The 19,266-nt window shown below is 46.5% G+C and overlaps 1 protein-coding gene across 1 annotated transcript in view; it reads left to right on the top strand.

Annotated features, from left to right (window-relative positions):
* Positions 1-3,317: 3,317 nt before the first annotated feature.
* EXT1 (exostosin glycosyltransferase 1) overlaps positions 3,318-19,266 on the top strand; it is a 321,068-nt gene continuing 305,119 nt past the window's right edge. The window contains exon 1 of the mRNA XM_055431618.2: positions 3,318-5,083. Within this exon, the coding sequence (XP_055287593.2) occupies positions 4,122-5,083 (962 nt within the window). The 5' untranslated portion in view covers positions 3,318-4,121. The remainder of the gene's footprint in view (positions 5,084-19,266) is intronic.

Here is a 19,266-nt window from a genome sequence, read left to right as displayed (position 1 = left end):
TAGTATATGATGTCAGTGTTAAGGATAAAAATTCAAGCAGTTGAGGGGATAGGAAAACTGGGTGGGGGGAGTTGCTGTGTTGTTCAGACAGGTCAAACGTGGCTCATTTGTAAGGTGGCCTTGAGAAGAGACTTATAAGGGAGGAAGGATGTAGCGTGGATACCGGGGACAGACTAGACGAGCCGAACATGTGTGAAGGCCCTGAGACAGGGACTTGTATGGCATGTATGAGAAACCACAGGGAAAGCAGCCCAGCTGGAGAAGAGTGAGTAGACTGGGATGGAGGGAGTTATTGGTAGAAAATAAATAAGGTGAAGGGTCTGGTGAGGAGGCATGGGGGCCGTTAGGGGAGATCCTCCAGGACCTTATAGGGGCTTGTGAGGGCTTTGGCTGGGATTCTGAGGTAGGGTTTCCTTGAGAGCTCTGACCAGAGGAATGACATGCTCTGACATACACTGTTAAAGATGTTTGATAGACTGATTTGCCTTATGTTAAGATATTCCTAGTTTGTAATATTTCCATCTCAGACGGGAGACTCAGACCTGCTTTGAGAGACCACAAGGGATACCTTTCTCTTCAAGCATGTTCAGATGCTGAGGTGAAGTCGAGCTTTAGTAATGGATTCAACATTCAGATCAGTGACTGGGGTCCACCCGAATACCAGAGCTACCTATGGCAGCCCTGGGGACAGAGGAATGAGTAACACAGGGTTCCTGCACTCAGGAAGCTCCTCTTACAGCGAAGAAATACAGTCAACAAACAAACAAACAAACAAAGGATTCAGCTATTGAGAAGGGCTGGGGAGAAAATAAAGCCGAGGGAGATGCAGTGAGGGTGCCGTCATAGAGGGCTGCTCTAGATTCCAGTTGGCTTTTGAAATGAACTTGAGCAAAAAGTGTTGCACGCGTAGAGCAATTTACGGTATCCAGTTTCATAAAAAATATTATTATTCTGACTTTTTAAGAGAGAAGCTGATATTCCGAGAGATTAAACCACATGCCTGAGGCACTCGTAAATGACATATCTGGGGGTCTGAATCCAAATTTCCTCTCATTTTCAGAACCAGAGTTTTCTCACAGTGTACACCACTATGGAATGTGACAGTAGGGCTAGATAACCCTGGAGCATGGGATGAAGGAATCCGTAATGGTTAGGCAAGATGGGAAGAATGTGTCAAAGCAGAAAGAGACGCAAAAGAGCAAGGGGCTGTAACTTGCTCCCACTAAGGTCACACAGGATGACTCTCAGGATGTAGAGGAGCTGCAGTCCCCATAGCTTCAATTCCACTGGGCTGAGAAAATCTGCACCCTAATCTCAACAGAAGGGCCCTTGCCTTGCATGGGTGCTCTCAGCAACCTGGGCTGGGGTGGGCTCCTGGGTCACATGTGGTTTCAATCACTGCATGTATCTGCATCACTGTCATTGTATCTGGAAGATGACTGAAGCCTCATTTCTCTCCCAGGCCTGTCTGATTGTTCAGGGGGTACACGTCAAATCTGGAAAAGTTATCTCATATTTGGCAGGCCAGAGATAGGGCAAGACTTCAGAAAGGTACAGCAACATCTCACCCACGCCCCTTCACCCCTTTATTAAAAACAAATCTGAAACAACAAATGTCTAAAATTTTCCACTTGATCATTTCACTCTGCCTCATTATAACCATGCCCTTTGTCCACACCCACTGGAGGTTGGTTTTTTTTTGCAGTCTTGGGGGAAGCTGGGATGTGTCTGTCCCTAGCTCTCAGTCCCTCCCATAATAAACAATCACTAAACAGCTTGCTGCCCTAGGCAACTGTTTGTCCAGTTTTGGCTGGGCCCCTGTGACAGGCTGGGGAAGAGGGTGGGAGTTGTTCCCAGTAAAGCAGAATTCAGACTGCAAGGCCAGGGACTTGGCTTTGACCAGAAGTACTGTTTGGGAGCACATCTTTGCAGTCTTGGAGGATCTTTAGAGAGACTCTGGATCTTTATCTGATTTGTCCAGTGATGGGTCCCTGAGGGGAGCAGGGTCTTATGGCTGGGGTGTGGGAGGGCCGCTGAAGGAAGGACTAGCTTGTACTAATGGTAAAAAAGGTCATCTCCTGCCTCAACTGTCTCATCCAGAGCTGGACATTCTACCAGTCATCTATCCCTCAGAGACAGCTCTTTAAAAACCATTCTCCCTCCCCGCAAAAGAGAGTAACATCACTTTCGGTACTGGGAGGAGCTTAAATCAACCGGGTTATTCTCGGGTATTAGAAGATCTTTCTTTTTCCCACGGTGTGATTGGATCTCTTGGAAGCTTTCTACAGAATAGAAAAAGGGCTTCGGGAAGCTAGGAAAGGATGTGCGGACAGTCACTGCGGATTTGGGATGGGTGTCTTCTCTAGTGCACAGACAGACATGAAGAAACGATTCCTTTCGGTTGTATTATTTCCTTTTTATTATTGGGGATTGGGGTGGTTCCTTGGGGATAAGATAAAAGAAGTGGGCAGTGCAGGAGACGCCGGAGATAATGAGTTCGATTCCTGGGTTAAGAAGATCCCCTGGAGGAAGGCAAGGCAACCTGCTCCAGTATTTTTGCCTGGAGAATCCCATGGACAGAGGAGACTGGCGGGTTACAGTCCATGGGGGTGGCAAAGAGTCGGACACGACTGAAGCGACACAGCACACATCTAGGGGATAAGGGACCTGTTTAAATGCTTTGTAGGAAAGAAAATTTGGGGCCCTCAGAGGGTGGAAGGTGGGCAGACAGAGGCATCCTTCTGGTCAGTGGTCGCTTTCTATGAAGTCTTTTTGTTTTTTTTCCCTCCTGCAGCCCAAGGGCTCGCTCCACTGCTCCACTTTTCGAGCATCCTTCTCCAGGAACCCAAACACTCCCCGCCGCCCGCTCGGGGAGGCGTTCCCGGCAGGCAGCCGAGGAGTAGGAATTCTCGAGGACGACCCGGGCAGCCAGAGCAGCGGGCCGGGGAAGCGCCCGCCGGTCCCCGGTTCCCCAGCCTCCGCGCGCCCGCAGGCGCCTCTGGGAGGCGCTGGTCTCCCGGCGCGGCGGCTGCAGGCGGTGCGGCCCAGGCCGGGGTCCGGATCCCGGCGCGCCGAAGGGCCGCGGGACTCTCACGGGGCAGCCCCGCGCTCCGCCCGCGGGGGCCCGGCCGCGGCGCCCCGGGGTTCCCGCGCCGCCCGCTCCCCCAGCGCCGCGCCGGCGCCTCTGCCGGCGGCCGGGGGTTATGAATGGGCGCAGCGGAAGCACCGCCCCCCCCGGACGTGACGCTCGGCCAATGGCAGCGCGGGCTGCGTGGATGGATGAGGTCAGCGCTGTCGTGTCGGGAATGGAATGTGTAAGTGTAACATTCAGAACCGGGTAACATTCGGCGACCGAACGCGGCGGTCGGCAGCGATCGCGCGGGGGCCTGGGAAGCGCCGCTCGGGGCCGGCACTGCCCGCGGGGAGGACGCGCCGCCGCCGTCACCCAGCGCCGCCGCCGCCGCCTCCAGCCTCCTCCAGCCGGGCCGCCGCGCGTCCCGGGGGCCGGCCCCGCGAGCGCAGGAGTAAACACCGCCGGAGTCTTGGAGCCGCTGCAGAAGGGAATAAAGAGAGATGCAGGGATTTGTGAGGTTACGGCGCCCCAGCTGCAAGATGCACTAGCCGGCTGAACCCGGGGATCGGCTGACTTGTTGGAACCGGAGTGTTCTGCACGGGAGCCTGGATGAGTTGAAGTTGCTTTCCAGGGGCTCGTTTTCCACGCTGCCGAGAGGAATCCGAGAGGCAAGGAAATCACTTCGTCTTGCCATTGATTGGGCATTGGGAGCTTTTTATCCCCCCCCTCTTTCTTTTCCTCGGTCTTGTTGCATGCAAGAGAATTACAGTCCGCTGCTCGCCCGCCCTGGGTGCGAGATATTCCGCCCCGCTCTCTCCCGTCCATTGTGCAACCCAAAGATGAAAGACCGAAGGGGAGAAAGTTAAAGAAATCGCCCACATGCGCTGGATCAGTCCACGGCTTGGGGAAAGGCATCCAGAGAAGGTGGGAGCGGAGAGTTTGAAGTCTTTACGGGCGGGAAGATGGCGGACTGGAGCTGAAAGTGTTGATTGGGAAACTTGGGTGATTCTTGTGTTTATTTACAATCCTCTTGACCCAGGCAGGACACATGCAGGCCAAAAAACGCTATTTCATCCTGCTCTCAGCTGGCTCTTGTCTCGCCCTTTTGTTTTATTTCGGAGGCTTGCAGTTTAGGGCATCGAGAAGCCACAGCCGGAGAGAAGAGCACAGCGGTCGGAATGGCTTGCACCACCCGAGTCCGGATCATTTCTGGCCCCGCTTCCCGGACGCTCTGCGCCCCTTCGTTCGCTGGGATCAATTGGAAAATGAGGATTCCAGTGTGCACGTTTCGCCCCGGCAGAAGCGAGAGGCCAACTCGAGCATCTACAAAGGCAAGAAGTGCCGCATGGAGTCCTGCTTCGATTTCGCCCTTTGCAAGAAAAACGGCTTCAAAGTCTACGTCTACCCGCAGCAAAAAGGGGAGAAAATCGCCGAAAGTTACCAAAACATTCTAGCGGCCATCGAGGGCTCCAGGTTCTATACCTCGGACCCCAGCCAGGCGTGCCTCTTTGTCCTGAGTCTGGACACTTTAGACCGAGACCAGTTGTCACCTCAGTATGTGCACAATTTGAGATCCAAAGTGCAGAGTCTCCACTTGTGGAACAACGGTAGGAATCATTTAATTTTTAATTTATATTCCGGCACTTGGCCTGACTACACCGAGGACGTGGGGTTTGACATCGGCCAGGCGATGCTGGCTAAAGCCAGCATCAGTACTGAAAACTTCCGACCCAACTTTGATGTTTCTATTCCCCTCTTTTCTAAGGATCATCCCAGGACAGGAGGGGAGAGGGGGTTTTTGAAGTTTAACACTATCCCTCCTCTCAGGAAGTACATGCTGGTCTTCAAGGGGAAGAGGTACCTGACAGGGATAGGGTCAGACACCAGGAATGCCTTATATCACGTCCATAACGGGGAGGACGTAGTGCTGCTCACCACCTGCAAGCATGGCAAAGACTGGCAAAAGCACAAGGATTCTCGCTGTGACCGAGACAACACCGAGTACGAGAAGTAAGTGAGGGGCCTCAGCGGGTTAGCCCCTGGCCCTGCCCACCTGGGTCCAAGTATGAGGTTGGGGAATGGGGGTGGGACAGGGGAGCCCTTCCGGTCCTCTTCCTCTTGCTCCTAGCCTGGGACGGAGCAGCCTGGTTCTCTGGTGTGTGGCTTGGAGCTGAGGACCCAGAGTTGGAGCTCCTCGGGCAAACGGAAAAGCCTGGAGCACTTTCTTGGGCCAAGTAGGTGACAGTGTCTCCCTCTTGCTTGGAAAACCTTCAAGGGTGATGTGTCTTCTATGAAGGGTGTGGGTTTGTTCCAAGTTTGGAACCTGTGCTTCACTGGCGGAACCAGGGGAGTGTTTGTGAGAGGTTATAGGGACCCTAGAGGCTCTGAATCCACCTAATCTAGGGACCTTCCACCCAAGATTGATGCTTTATTTGTGGTTCTCGCGAGGAGGGAGGGGAAGCTGCTTTCCCTGGAATTCTCCCATCCTCCAATTGTCATCTTTCCGTAAACCTTAAACGTGTGTTAGTAGTGGAAGTGCTCTAATTTTAGCTCCTAAACTTTCTGTGCCTATCTCTTCCTTACTCCCAGATGGCACTGACTTTTATGAAGGGAGACTGTAAGCTGGTTAGGGCCTGTGGTCTTGCATGCACGCATGCATGCATGCGTTCATTCATGTGTGCTTGTTGGTATGTATATATCCTGCCTCCCCCCGCCCCGGGAGAAAGCTGTTTGTAAATCTGGGCCTCAGCTCTACTGCTGTAAACTCCAGTTGCTAATTTAGATTTCCTCTTCCCTTTTGTCTTTATCAATTTGCATGTAAATCGGAGACTGTTACTCTCTGAATGGGCGGTGAGATGCCTCCTCACCCTCTGGAGTGAAGCAAGTTTTGTCCAGTTGCTAAGTAACTGAGCTGGAGACTTTGTAGCCTTTCTCACTCTTCCTTTTCCTTCACAGCGATGGTAACTGACACACTGGACTTGAGGGGGGTCAAAACTAGTTTCCACCAATGGGCTTTAACCTGAGCTTGGAGTGTCCCTTTCCTGGTTGATGGGGTGGGAGCTCCAGTTACTCAACTTGTGTCTGGCTTTGAAAGAGTTAGTGAGCTCCTACGGTGCATTTCCACGTTACGCCAGTTAAAAACCAGAGCAGCCTTGTGCTACCCAAGGAAGCAAGGGGAACCTCTCCGCTGAGTACAAGAGGAACTGGCAGAGGTTGGCGGATTTTGCAATTGATTCATGAAATGCAGAATAGGGGAAACACTTCGCAGACCTGATTGAAACAGGAAGGGGCATGGTGGGGAAAGGGCCCTGAAATGAAAGGTTTGATTGTTGTCTGTGGATTTCCTCAGACACTCAGGCCTCTATCAGAGGGATTGGAAGGGAAGTTCAAGTCCTCCTGTACTTGATCGTAGACAGTAAAGGAGAAGGGATCAAACACTGGGATTCCCTAACCCCCAGCACCTCTTGCCTTTCAAGCATAAGCAAAGCCCGGGGCTGTAGGGTCAATTATGAATCTAAATTGTCCCCTCCTTCAGGGGCAGTTACCTGTGAATGTTGGGTGCAGTTGCCCTGGCTTCAATTTTTCTCACAAAAGAAACAAAATGTGGTTGGTAATGAACGCTTTGTTTACACGACATTTACATTGACCTATTCCTGTGGGTGCTTGTAAGAAAAAAAATGCTCATAGCCTTTGAAGAATTTCTTTGTCTGGTTTATGCTGGAGTAACTCAAGATGAAGTCTTAACCTTTTAGTCTAAAGCAGTCTCACTGAATTTCATAGAAAGATCATGATGGTCTTCATTCTTCTAAAGGAGCTAGACCGGAGATCTTACCTTAAGAAATTGGAATTGTACATTTATTTGGGAAACACCCTCCATACGATACAACAAAATCATATCTGCTTTACCCTCCTAGGCCTCAAATGAATATTAAATGTCTACATTCTATGCTGAAGCCTTTTTCTAGAGATTTTGGCAATGAGGGAAGGAGGGGTTCGTTTTCTGAAACTTTAATTTTTGCTCATTAAATTTTCCTAATTTTTGACCCCTTTGTGATTGCACCAAGAAATCTGACACCCACGCTCTTGTTTTGGTTTATGTTTAAGGCCACAAGGGGTCAGGCCCTCAGGATTGAGTCTCCTTTGAAAAGTGGCATTTAGTGAGGAAGGCAAGTTGCCTCTCTCTCCTGAGCAGGGATTTCTTTCACAGCGACTTCTGGATTTTCTTCATTCCTCTTTTGCATACTTTCCAGCACTAACCTCAGTTTCCTGGGATGGGATGGTGCTGTAGAACATTTGTATTCATTGGCCTGGTTGACCAGGAGTTTTAACTCATTCCTCTCACTGAGTTATCTGGATGCTTTATCGTTGAGAAATGGTGTCTGCAAAGGTGATTGCCTATTGCGTTGACTTTGGAAGCTATGAAGATGAAGAGTGAGCTCTGATGTGGCAAGAACGCTCGCACAGCTGGCAACCTGTCTTATGGTCTGAAGTAAGCCCAACTACTGTACGTTGCTGTTTATCCTGAGGTTTTCTGGGTGTCAGCCGTGCATGTATCAGACACAGAACTCCTCCAATCAAATACTAATCTCGTTCCAGCATTCTAGAGGAGGATGTTGCAGTTCGGTCTATAGAAGTCATCTAAGTTCGACTTTTCATACTGCCTCATGGTGTGGCTTCTGGTTCATCTTCCTGAACCTTAGTTTATCCTTTGGTGGAATGGGTTTTAGATGGCTTCAGGCACTCTGTAAGCGTTCACTTGATAATGGCTTGTGAGAACAATCCGTTTTCATCTGCTTCTTTTTTTTTTATTAGCAAGTGTCTATGAAAATGCTTCAGTTTAATTTACTGCCACAATAACTACATATAACTTTGCTCTAAAATTAGGGGAATGATAATTAGATTGAAAATTTATGGTCTCGTGGCCAAGTGAGGATACTATAGAGTATGTACAACTAAAAAAGTTGCTTTTAGTGAAATTTAGTCTTCAGTTCAGTTCAGTCGCTCAGTCGTGTCCGACTCTTTGCGACCCCATGAATCACAGCACACCAGGCCTCCCTGTCCATCGCTAACTCCCAGAGTTCACTCAAACTCACGTCCATCGAGTCGGTGATGCCATCCAGCCATCCATTCTCTGTCGTCCCTGTCTTCTCCCACCCCCAATCCCTCCTAGCATCAGACTCTTTTCCAGTGAGTCAACTCGTCACATGAGGTGGCCAAAGTATTGCAGTTTCAGCTTTAGCATCAGTCCTTCCAATGAACATCCAAGATTGATCTCCTTTAGAATAGACTGGTTGGATTTCCTTGCAGTCCAAGGGACTCTCAAGAGTCTTATCCAACACCACAGTTCAAAAGCATCAATTCTTTGGTGATCAGCTTTCTTCACAGTCCAACTTTCACATCCATACATGACCACGGGAAAAACCATAGCCTTGACTAGATGGACCTTTGTTGGCAAAGTAATGTCTCTGCTTTTTAATATGCTTAGTCTTAAGTGACAATAAATATTTAGTTTCTTCATCTCACCATCACTTTTGTGAAAAGCAGACATTTATTTCTAAAGGTATAGAAGAGCTACATAGAATAAAGGGAAAGACTTTTCTCTTGTAATAGAGCAATAGTTGTGACCCAGATGTCTAGGATTATATTAGAACATCCATTTTTATGACACTCATAATTAATTTTCATCAGTTACATATATTCACAGATGTAGATGATGCTGTCTAAAAGAAGTTGATGCGGTGATTACATGATTCGTAAGGAGGCTTTAGAGAAATTCTATTTTACATCTTTTGAGCTTCTTATGCATTCTTATGGAATGACTGTATTTTTTGCTTGAACTTCATAGTTCAGATCCCTTCAGAGGGCATTATTGTGAAACTTCAAATTTGGCTTTCTGAAATAGAAGAAAGAGAAGGAAATGAGAGGTGGCTTCTATCTTTGACCCCTCCGAGGAAAGCGGTGGAGAATATTTTAAGGTGCTCTTCTGGTAACAGGCAGGATTCTGTGCAGGCCTTTTGGACACCTTTTTCCTGTGTTTGCTGAAGCTCACAATCCTGTTATTTTTAAGGGTCCCGAGGTTAAGGGATAATTTGACTTCCAAACATCCTCCTTTTCCTGATGTGGAAACTGAGGGATAGACTGATGGATTTACTTAAAGTCAGAAAACTGGTTCGTGGCAGGGGTAGTCCTAGAAAGTAAACCTTTTTCTGACTTTCTCTCCCTTGACCTACAGTATTCTATCTTTAAATTACAGACACACTTGAAAGCTCTCCAGCCACTGGAAGGTCCTTGTTGATGGTGTTTCTTATAGGATTTCTCTTGGACTCATTTGGGAAGCTGATAAAGATTTTGGACAAGCTTTGTGGAAAAAAAAAGAAAGCGCATACATGCATAATTTGTCATCTAGTTTTAGGAGTTGATGCACAGCCACTACTAAAGGGCATTGTCGGACTTGAGAACTTTTGCTCCCAGGCTTGCATATTTCTTTTCATTGCCAACTAAGTTGGAGGTCCCTGGAGCTGTTGTGTCTAAGTAGCAGTTTGGCCTCAAGGAATTACTTCACTGAAGGAGAAGCTGAATTCAGATGCATTCATGGCAAACACAAAATGTGTACAAGTAAATGATGTGTTTATTCCCCCTTTTCCCAAACTGTGTTCCTAGACACCTGAGCAAGTTCGCGATCCAGCAGGGAACCTTGGAGGAATGAAAGGTGGAAATTGTGCTTCTCAGGTTTTAAATGTAGAAGCACCCTTTCCCCCACAGGTGTACAGTAGCACCAACACATTTCTAAAATAAACCACAAAAGCACAGTTTTAAAATAAAGCTAAGGCCAGCCCTAGGCTAATCTTGAAGTTGGCAATTGTGTCTTCTTGAACTGAGGTTCTAAAATTTTCTCTAACACTCTTCCCCATTATCCCCCACCCTCCCCCCACCCTTTTCTCAATTCCTCTGACCTTGCTTTCTGGAGAGAGCCCAAGAGGAATCCCTAAAGGTTGGGGTTCTGTGTGCTATTTCTAAGGACATTGCAGATTGATTGACTCCAGTTCAACAAATAACAGTTGCCAGTAGAATCCTTGACCTAAGCCTGCAGAGAATGGCTTGCTAGGAAGGCTCTGCCCATGAGAGGCCAATATTGGTTGTCCCTGTGACTTTGACATCAGCTTTGGATGGCACAGACTTGGCTAAAACGCGTGTTCCCTTTGCTGGAAGGCCTGTGGATGTGCCTCCCCAGAACTGTGACAATGAGACACAGGCTGACAATGACCTTCAGTATGCTAAGGTCACACCAAAGGTTGTGCTTGGCAGGGCCTGGCTCCTCTGCTCACGGGTGTCTCGTCAGGCCACGTTCCAGGTACGTGAGCTGAGGCCCGCTCTGGTGAGGTGCATCCTTGTAGGCTGTACAGCTTGTGGGTGCCTGAATGGGGGCTACAGCCCAAGCTGTTTGGCTCCTTTCATTTCTCTGAAGCCTGCTGCTCCCTCGTGACCGTCACTTTCCCACCTCTTCAGAGGAACCTCTCTGGCTCAGTGGTCACTGAATGCCTCAGACTCTGGAGTGTGTTTGTGTCTGGATGTGAACACAGGAGTTCTCATTTCCTTGAGCTCAACAACCTGGTTGAGCTTCTGGCTTTCCTTCAGAGCTCTTCTGCCCAGTGACCAAGTTCCTCTAACGCGCAAGGACCTCCTCACAATTGCATGGCATTTGTCCAGTGCCTGACGTTAGGTTGCCTTTATAGCGCCTTAAGCCTTTCAACCAGTGTAAAATCTCCATTTTACAAATAGGAGTTCAGGCCTCGAGAAGGTCAAGTAAGGAGCCACAGTTGCATCTGGTGAGGACATGGCGGTGTTTGAACCAGGCATTCTGAATGCCGAAGACAGTGCTCTTTCCTCTACAGGATGTTACCACCTTAAAGAACCAAACATGTCTACCTGTTCACAGTTCTGTGTCAGTTTAAAATCATTCTACTGTTTGTGCATCATATCTCCCCACCCGCTCCCCCCATCCACTGCTTTCCTTTCTATACATGTTTTCCAAGGAAAAATTTGGCTCAGAGATGGGATCAAGATGGCCCCATTTATCAGCGTGGTGTGCTGCAGTTCATGCCGTCGAAAAGAGTCAGGCACAACTTAATGACTGAACAACAAAAACATTGAACTCCTTCAACCCTTCCGTTCAGTTCAAGGGGTGTTAATAACTTTGTCCATGGAGATTCTGGCTTTCATTCTCCACTGAAGCTCTTGCCAGTAAAGTGAGGAAGTGAATTGTACGTGACCTTTGCCCTCACTGATAGCACCTTGCGGGGTTTGCCCCGTCCTCGGTGTCAATGAACCCGTGAGATGGTACAGGAGGGACCATACTGGGTGTCAGTGAACCCGTGAGATGGTACAGGAGGGATCGTTGCCCCAGGTAAGAAGGTGTGATCCTGTAGAAATGGGAGACCCGCTGGAAGGCTCCACTTCTGACAGAATGGGCCAAGTTTCTAGAGTATAGCACCCCACTGCTCTCTACGCTCAGGATCCCCAGAGAAAAACAGTGGTTAAAAAATTATGAGTTACGCAGAGCCTAAGACCTGGGTTCGATTCTTGGGTCGGGAGGACCCCCTGGATAAGGGAATGGCAACCCACTTCAGTATTCTTGCCTGGAGAACCCCGTGGACAGAGGAGCCTGGGGGACTCTGCAGTCCATGGGGTCTCAAAGAGTCGGACACGACTGAGTGACCACCACAAGCACAACCAACATGCAGAGCTTTTGTAAATTAGGCAAATGCAAGAATATGAAAATAAGTTTCTTCTCTAACCCCCACAAGAAGAGCTCACCACTGTTGTTAAACTTCGGAAGTTGGCCTTTTATAACCAACATGTACACCTCTGTGATTATGTCATTCTGTCTCTGCGTATCCAAGTACCTTGTATAGATATGTTAATTACTGCTTAATTAATAGTCAATGATGAATCTGACACATTTTCTTTCAGTGTCTCGTTTGTGCCAGACACAGAGGTGTTGGAGCTTGGGGCATCCAGAGGCGAATACGGCAAACTTCCGGCCAGCCTCGTCTGTGGGTTTTATAAAGTCAGAGTCCGACTTTAAATGTATTTTTACATGTTGCTTTTTTCTTAACATTATCCCAGAGCATTTTTCTCTCCCTCTAAATAGGAAAAGCTTATTAAAATATTAAAGTAGGACTTCTAATGGCTGCGTAGTTCTTTTTAGTAACTCATGGCTGTATCCTAGTTGATTTCCATTTTCTTAGTTAAGAGATTTAACTTGTTTCCCATCTTTTATTATACTTGGGGCTGTGCTGAATTTCACTGTACTGAGAATTTGTTTTCTTCTTGACTAAAGTCTCTCTCAGGAAATACAGCACTTCCTTTCTCCCAACCCCCATCCAGATCCCTTTTGGAGAAATAGCTGTTCTTTAGGTGAGTCTGACCTCCCATTTAGTGAGGTAGCCATCATGAAATGACTGCTTAGATAAACATTTGTAGGTGTTAATTGGTCCTGCAGGGGGTCTCTGAAGCTCCCACAGCTCTTGTCCCTTTGAAGTTTTGTTTTTGCTGGAGCCAACAACCTCTGTTGTGTCTCCTACTCTGCAGACTTCTTCCTCCCTGCATTCTGCAATCCTTTCCTGGGATCTCAGAATCTGCGGGCCTAACCTGGGTAGGTGTGTTTTTTAAGTTAATTGTATCAGTCGCTCAAAGTCCCTCATCTCTTTTCTCTTTAGTTGAGTTTATAGTTCTTTGGAGGTGAATTGAGGCAGGTGGCTTTGCCTGTGGGGTGTCCAGGTCAGATCTGGGATTCTAAGTGCAAATGAGGCACTGTTCTAAGTGATTTAAATACCAAATCAGAGGGGAATTGGTTAGGGCTCAGTGCTTTCACCTCTGAGGGCCTGGGTTCAATCCCTGGTCAGGGAACTAAAACCCCGCAAGCCTCTCTGTGTGGCCAAGAAAAAAAGAAAAACAAGAACCAAGACAGAAAACAAAATGAACCACACTCCTTACGCCTAGTTAGTGAGGCTCTCTTTGCATCGTAATTGCTTTGAGCAGCAGTGAGAATTTTGGAGAACTTTCCTCGTCTTGTGTACCTTCTTGTCTCCTGCAAAGCCCTTTCAGAAGAGTTCAGTGACCCCGGACCAGGGAATTCACTGACCCACACACATTTCTGGACTAGGTGATGAACCTCTCAGCCTCAGTTTCCACTTCTGTGAGTGGGGATCACAACCCCTCACCGAGACATTGAAGGGAGGTAGTGCGGGCACATGCTTCTGATGCAAAGACTGGTAAATGCTAATGTGCTTTACAGGGTGGTGGTGTTTATTAAAAACCATCTTCCTGCCATTTTCAAATCAGCCACAGAGGTTTGCTTCATTTCATAACTTGGCTCTTAACTAAGCCACAGAAATAACTGCTCACCTCTTTCTTGATGTGTAATCCTCAGGAAATTGTGGTAGGTGCTCTGGAAGGCCACCCATTGTTTCTGTGGGCTGTGGAAAGACGTGGATGGGCATTGGAGCTTGCAGGTGGGCTGGGGCAAAGGTACGAGCAGGTGGAGCGGGCTCTCTCTGGGGCAGTCAGGCACTGCCTTGCCTCCACATCCTCCAAGTTGCCAGGGCAACTGCTCCAAGAATGGAGATGGTCACTTTTGCAGGTGACTTCGGCACCCTGATCAGTTGAGGGTAACTTTTGGAAGGATACTGCATATGAATGGGTTGGTTCCACAGGCCCTTAGGTTGCAAAGAGCAGAGTACCACTCAGGCCACCTTATGTCACAGGATTTATTGTGAAGGGCACACGGGACAGAAGCTAGACTGGAAATGCTCCAGTGAGTTCTCAGGACCCAGCGCAACACCTGGGTATCTCCATCTGGACCTTCTTCTCTGCCCTGGCTGGCACCTCTGTTCCTGTGTGTGTCTGCCAACCATAGGCAAGTCTTTCTTGAATTCTCTCATGCCGGCCCTGGATGAAACCAGCCTCATTGGCTGCCCTGGGGATCCTTCCTCCTTCCAGGGAGAGCCATTCGTATTAGGCCACGTCTCTGGGTCTGGTGGCGACCTCATCAGTTAAAAGGCTGCCCTGTCAGATTGTCATTCTTGATTGAATTGGTGGCTATCCTTTTGCAAAGAGCAGCCTAAAGTTGCTTCCTGAAACAGGGGACTGTGGTTAGGGGAAGTTGGCTGTGGTAAACACTGTTGAAGCCATATCCTGTTGGCACTGACAGATTTGAGCCTGGTTGATGATGATGATAGCATTCTTGAGAGCGTACCATGTGCTGGGTAAGGGGTGGTATCTTCTTGAATCTTTATGTCCACCCAAGCAGGAAGATATGCATTTGAGATGCAGAACGAAGTTCAGAGAATCTTTATAAGGGAACTTGCCTAAGTGCACACAGCAGGGATACCCACCAAGGGCCATCGGCATTCTACGCCTGCGTTCTTCACATTGGCGTCTATTGCTTCTGCACATCTGGAGCTGATGTCATAAAGTCCACACGCACAAGTCAACAATAGTGTGATTGATTTATAGAGTATCACTCGTGTTTCTCACCTAGAATTTATTTCATCTTACTGAAGAAGAGACAGTTCTAACCAGCTTGGTAATCTGGTTTCTTAGCCCACAGCAGATTCAAAGCAATCAATTTAAAGAGAGAGCGATTCTTGGGAAGGCAGGTCTGGGAAGAAGGGACAGCTGGCAACCCAAATAGAAGGAAGCAGGCCAGGAAGTGATAACACCCAGAAGAAGTAAATAAGTTTTTTGATTTATTTTTATGGGCGTGTAGTTGCTTTACAATGTTGTGTTAGTTTCTGCTGTACAGCAAAGTGCATCAGCCATCCATATACATACTTTCCCTCTGTTTTGGATTTCATTGTTATTTATGTCACCACAGAGCCTTGAGTGGAGTTCCCTGTGCTATTCAGTAGGTTTTAATTAGTTACTAATGTTTTGCATAGTATCAGCGCTAGTCTCCCGATTCATCCCACTGTCCCTTTCCCTCTTGGTATCCGTACATATGTTTGTCTCTACATCTGTCTCTCTGTTTTTGCTTTGCACATAAGTTCATCTGTATTGTTTTTCTAGATTCCATATATAAGTGATAGTATACGGTATTTGCTTTTCTTTCTTACTTCTCTCTTTATGACAGTCTCAAGGTCCATCCACATCTCTGCAAATCACACAGTTCTGTTCCTTTTTATGGCTGAGTAATATTCTATTTTATATATGTACCACATCTTCTTATCCCTTCAAGAAGCCCTGCAGTTTAAGCTTAGCTAGCCCAGAGCCTGAGCGTGTCCTGCAGATACCCCATAAGTGTGCCTGTGAGCCCTGCCACCTAGTGCTGTGACTGTCACTCCAACCAGAGCTTCTGTAAATATCAGGTAAACTATGCCATGGTATAGCGCCGACCACAAGCCATCACTTGTGTACATTTGTACATTGGCCTTTGTTTAAGAAAGTAGGGGAGCATGTAATGAGTTTTATAACTTTTTTTTTTTAACCCCTGTGGCGAAAATAAAAATATTTTGGTGGCCCTAAAAAGAAGCTCTCCATTTGAAAGCTTATCTATTAATACTAAGCTCAGCAAGTTCCCCAAGGGCTCGGGGTACAAGGGGTGTCCTTGGGGTTTGTATCAAAGTTTTGGTATTTGTTGCTAACTCAGATTTCTGGGGTTTTATGATATATATCGGTACTGAAATGAGAAATATGAAGTTTTCTGGTATTGCTGTGTGGGCCTGTGATGCTAGTTATTCTTGATTGACTAGTCTTCCAAGTAACTTGGGCCCTGGGCTCAGGTAAAGAGCTGCCCCAGGTGTGGAGTGTGAACGCTGGGAATTCGAGAGGGAAGGTGCCCATAAAGGAATGAAGAGCCGCTTGCCTAGAGCTTAGAAGCTGCCCTGGATGGTGCGTTGGAGCACATATCCTGCTTTTCCCCCTTTTCTAGGGGTATCCAGCATGGGGACTAATGGGTGGAAGTCTGGAATGGATTTCACACATCTTGCATATATGCTGGCGTCCTGACAGAGTGGTGGAAAGCATCCACAGCAGCACTGATAAACATAGAACCACGCCACCATCGTACTGGGATTTGCCTTGGAGGCTTCTCTTGGTTCATCCATATAGTATGGCGGGGGTGGGGGCTGGGGTTGGTGCATCTCCACCTGCCTTTCTGTCCTCAGGCTCTTAATGGAGTCTCATTCCTCTTCTTCCTCCCTTTGCCCGCATGCCCTCCTCTCTCTTTCTTGGAAAGCTGTCCCCTGCTCCATTCATTTCTTCCAGAGTCACTTCCTTGGTGCCCCAGACTTGTCACAATCCCCTGTTTTGGGCTCTTGTAGAACTGTTCTATCTGGCACGGCTGTGTTTTCTTCCATTTGTTTAACTATCTGTTTTTCTCTATCTATAGGCCCCGAGGTGAGGATTCAGGTTGGTTTTTCACTGAACTTACTCAGCTGATACTTACTGAGCACCTACTGTTTTCCAGGCACACATCCCTGCCCCATGATGGTCCCAGTCTAACCATTAGAGACTGATAACCATGTCTTTTGTGGCCTATGTTAGAAAACTTTGGATCCTGGGAAGAAAGCAACCTATGGGAAGGGGTGAAGACATTGGATCTCAACCTGGGGAGCGTCTGGAAATGGGGCCAGGGTCCTACTCCTGGCCAATCAGACTCTTTGGGGATGAAGTTCAGGTGTTTAGAAACGCTCGCCACGTGATGTGGGTGCACAGTGAGAATGGGAGTGGGGCATTTACAGTGACTGTGGGGGCCGGAAGGCCCTGTCGGTACAGTGACACTGTGCTCCCTCACTGGTGCATCTTCACAGCCCAGCACTGTGCCTGACCCACCCACAGTGGGCACTCAGTTTTTGTTGGGTAAATGAAAAAGAGAAATTACATTTATTTAAACAAGTTACATTTATTTGTAAATTTAAAAAATTTATTTGGTAAATCACACTTATTCATGTTACATGTATTTAATTACATTTCTTTAATGTTTATTTATTTGATTACTGTGTTTAATCAAAATGCTGTTAACCATTTATTCAACGTATGTGTCTGCAGATGTCCCTGTCTTTGGTTTGTAGCCCAGGAATCCCTGTGTTTTCCCCAAGTGCGTCATTTACTGATTCACCCAGTTTCTTTTATTTCCAAAGGGGATATTTCTTCCAATAACCTTTTTCTCCCCCTCCACAGTAGTTTCCTTTCTTTCTTTTTCTTTTTTGTTCTTGTTCTGTTGAATAAGCTATCGGTGAAACCAAATTAAAATGAACTGACAGGCTTTACTATGTAATGTGAATCTAAGGAATTTATTGCTACAGGAGAAACCATTATGGTGTTTTTGTCATTTAATTTTAACAGTCTGTAGATATTGGGACTTTCTGTCCCCCCTTAATTGCAATGTTTCTCCCAAATGGTAGGTCAAATATAACTTTTGGCTTTCATTTCCTGCTCAGGTTACATCCCAACTCTGTTAACTGATATTGAAGCGTTGCCCCAGAGTATATAGTAACACAGTACTTAATTGAGCTATCAGGCTTCTAATGAATTCATATTGAGATTTATCATTTAATTAAAAAGCAAAGGGGAAAAAAGCAGAGGGAAGGTATTCCATTGTTTCTCCCATTGGCCTCCATTTCCTGCATGTAAAAATCTGCTGACTTGTTTGTGTTAGCTTGTGGAATTGTTCGGATATTGCGTAGAAGTATTCAAGGTGTGTAGATCAGAGAGAAGACAGTGGATCACACTTGCTTGGCTTCTTAGTAGGTCTTAAATAAGGATTCTGGTTTGGTGGCCATCATATGACACTTGATTAAATATGAATTATGTTTTATGTTTTTACAAAGCTTGGGAAGGTCATTTTCCAAAATGATTTCTAGGTCTGTATATCTGAAGCAATCTGAAAATCTAATCAGAACGGATCTAATACCGAGATGCGTCAGCTTTACTGAGCAACAGAGAATAAATTTTTCTTGAAGACATCATTTCTTAAATGCCGCACACTCCTTTAAAATTCACACTGCATTAAAAAAACTACCTTAAGCAACACCTTTTATGATAACTGCATTTTTAAGCATTGCAAGTGTATGTTGCAAATCTGTAAGTGTAGGGTCGTCAGTCATTTATTGGTTCAGAGACTGGGAATGTATAATATGCTCTGTATTCAGATTGTGGAGCTATATTACATGTTTTTTTAAAAAATTATATTCATATAGTATTCTATATGAAGATAAAATTTAAGTACCTAAATGTTTAGTAAAGTTCAGAGAAGAAGTAGTATTTTCCTCCACTTATTTTTGACTTAGCTACCTCTAAGGAGTGACCCAAGTAGGGTAAAAGAGAATGCTGCTGCTGCTGCTGCTGTGTTGCTTCAGTCGTGTCCGACTCTGTGTGACCCCATAGACGGCAGCGCACCAGGCTCCCCTGTCCCTCGGATTTTCCACGCAAGAACACTGGAGTGGGTTGCCATTTCCTTCTCCAATGCATGAAAGTGAAAAATGAAAGTGAAGTCGCTCAGTCATGTCTGACTCCTAGCGACCCCATGGACTGCAGCCTACCAGGCTCCTCTGTCCATGGGATTTTCCAGGTAAGAGTACTGGAGTGGGTTGCCATTGCCTCCTCTGAAAAGAGAATAACAAGGATGAAATATCAAAATAGACCTTTTTGAAAAATTGAGATATAACTGACATATAACATTGTATTAGTTTAGGTGTACATCATAGTGATTTTACATATACATATATATGTATATATCATATATATTGCCATATGATGATATATAGAGATATATTATAGAATATTATATATATATATATATATATGTATTGTGCCAGGCTCCTTTGTCGATGGAATTCTCCAGGCAAGAATACTGAAGTGGGTAGCTGTTCCCTTCTCCAGGGGATCTTCCCAATTCAGGGATCAAACCTGGATTTCCTACATTGCAGGCAGATTCTTTACCGTCTGAGCTACCAGGGGAGTCCACCTATATATTAGCAATATGTATATGTTATGAAATGGTTACTACAGTAAGTTTAGTTAACGTCCATCACCGTACATTTTTACGATTTTTTTTCTTGTGCTGAGAAATTTTAAGACTTACTCTCTTAAGAGCTTTCAAACATACATTACAGTGTTGTTAACTCTAGACACCATGCTATACATTATATACCCAGGACCATTTATTTTAAAACTGAAAGTTTGTACTTTTT

The sequence above is a fragment of the Moschus berezovskii genome, chromosome 16 (genome assembly GCF_049115385.1).
Source record: "Moschus berezovskii isolate FMDL1 chromosome 16, NW_MosBer_1.0, whole genome shotgun sequence".
NCBI lineage: Eukaryota > Metazoa > Chordata > Mammalia > Artiodactyla > Moschidae > Moschus > Moschus berezovskii.
This window is presented reverse-complemented; position numbering and strand designations above follow the sequence as displayed.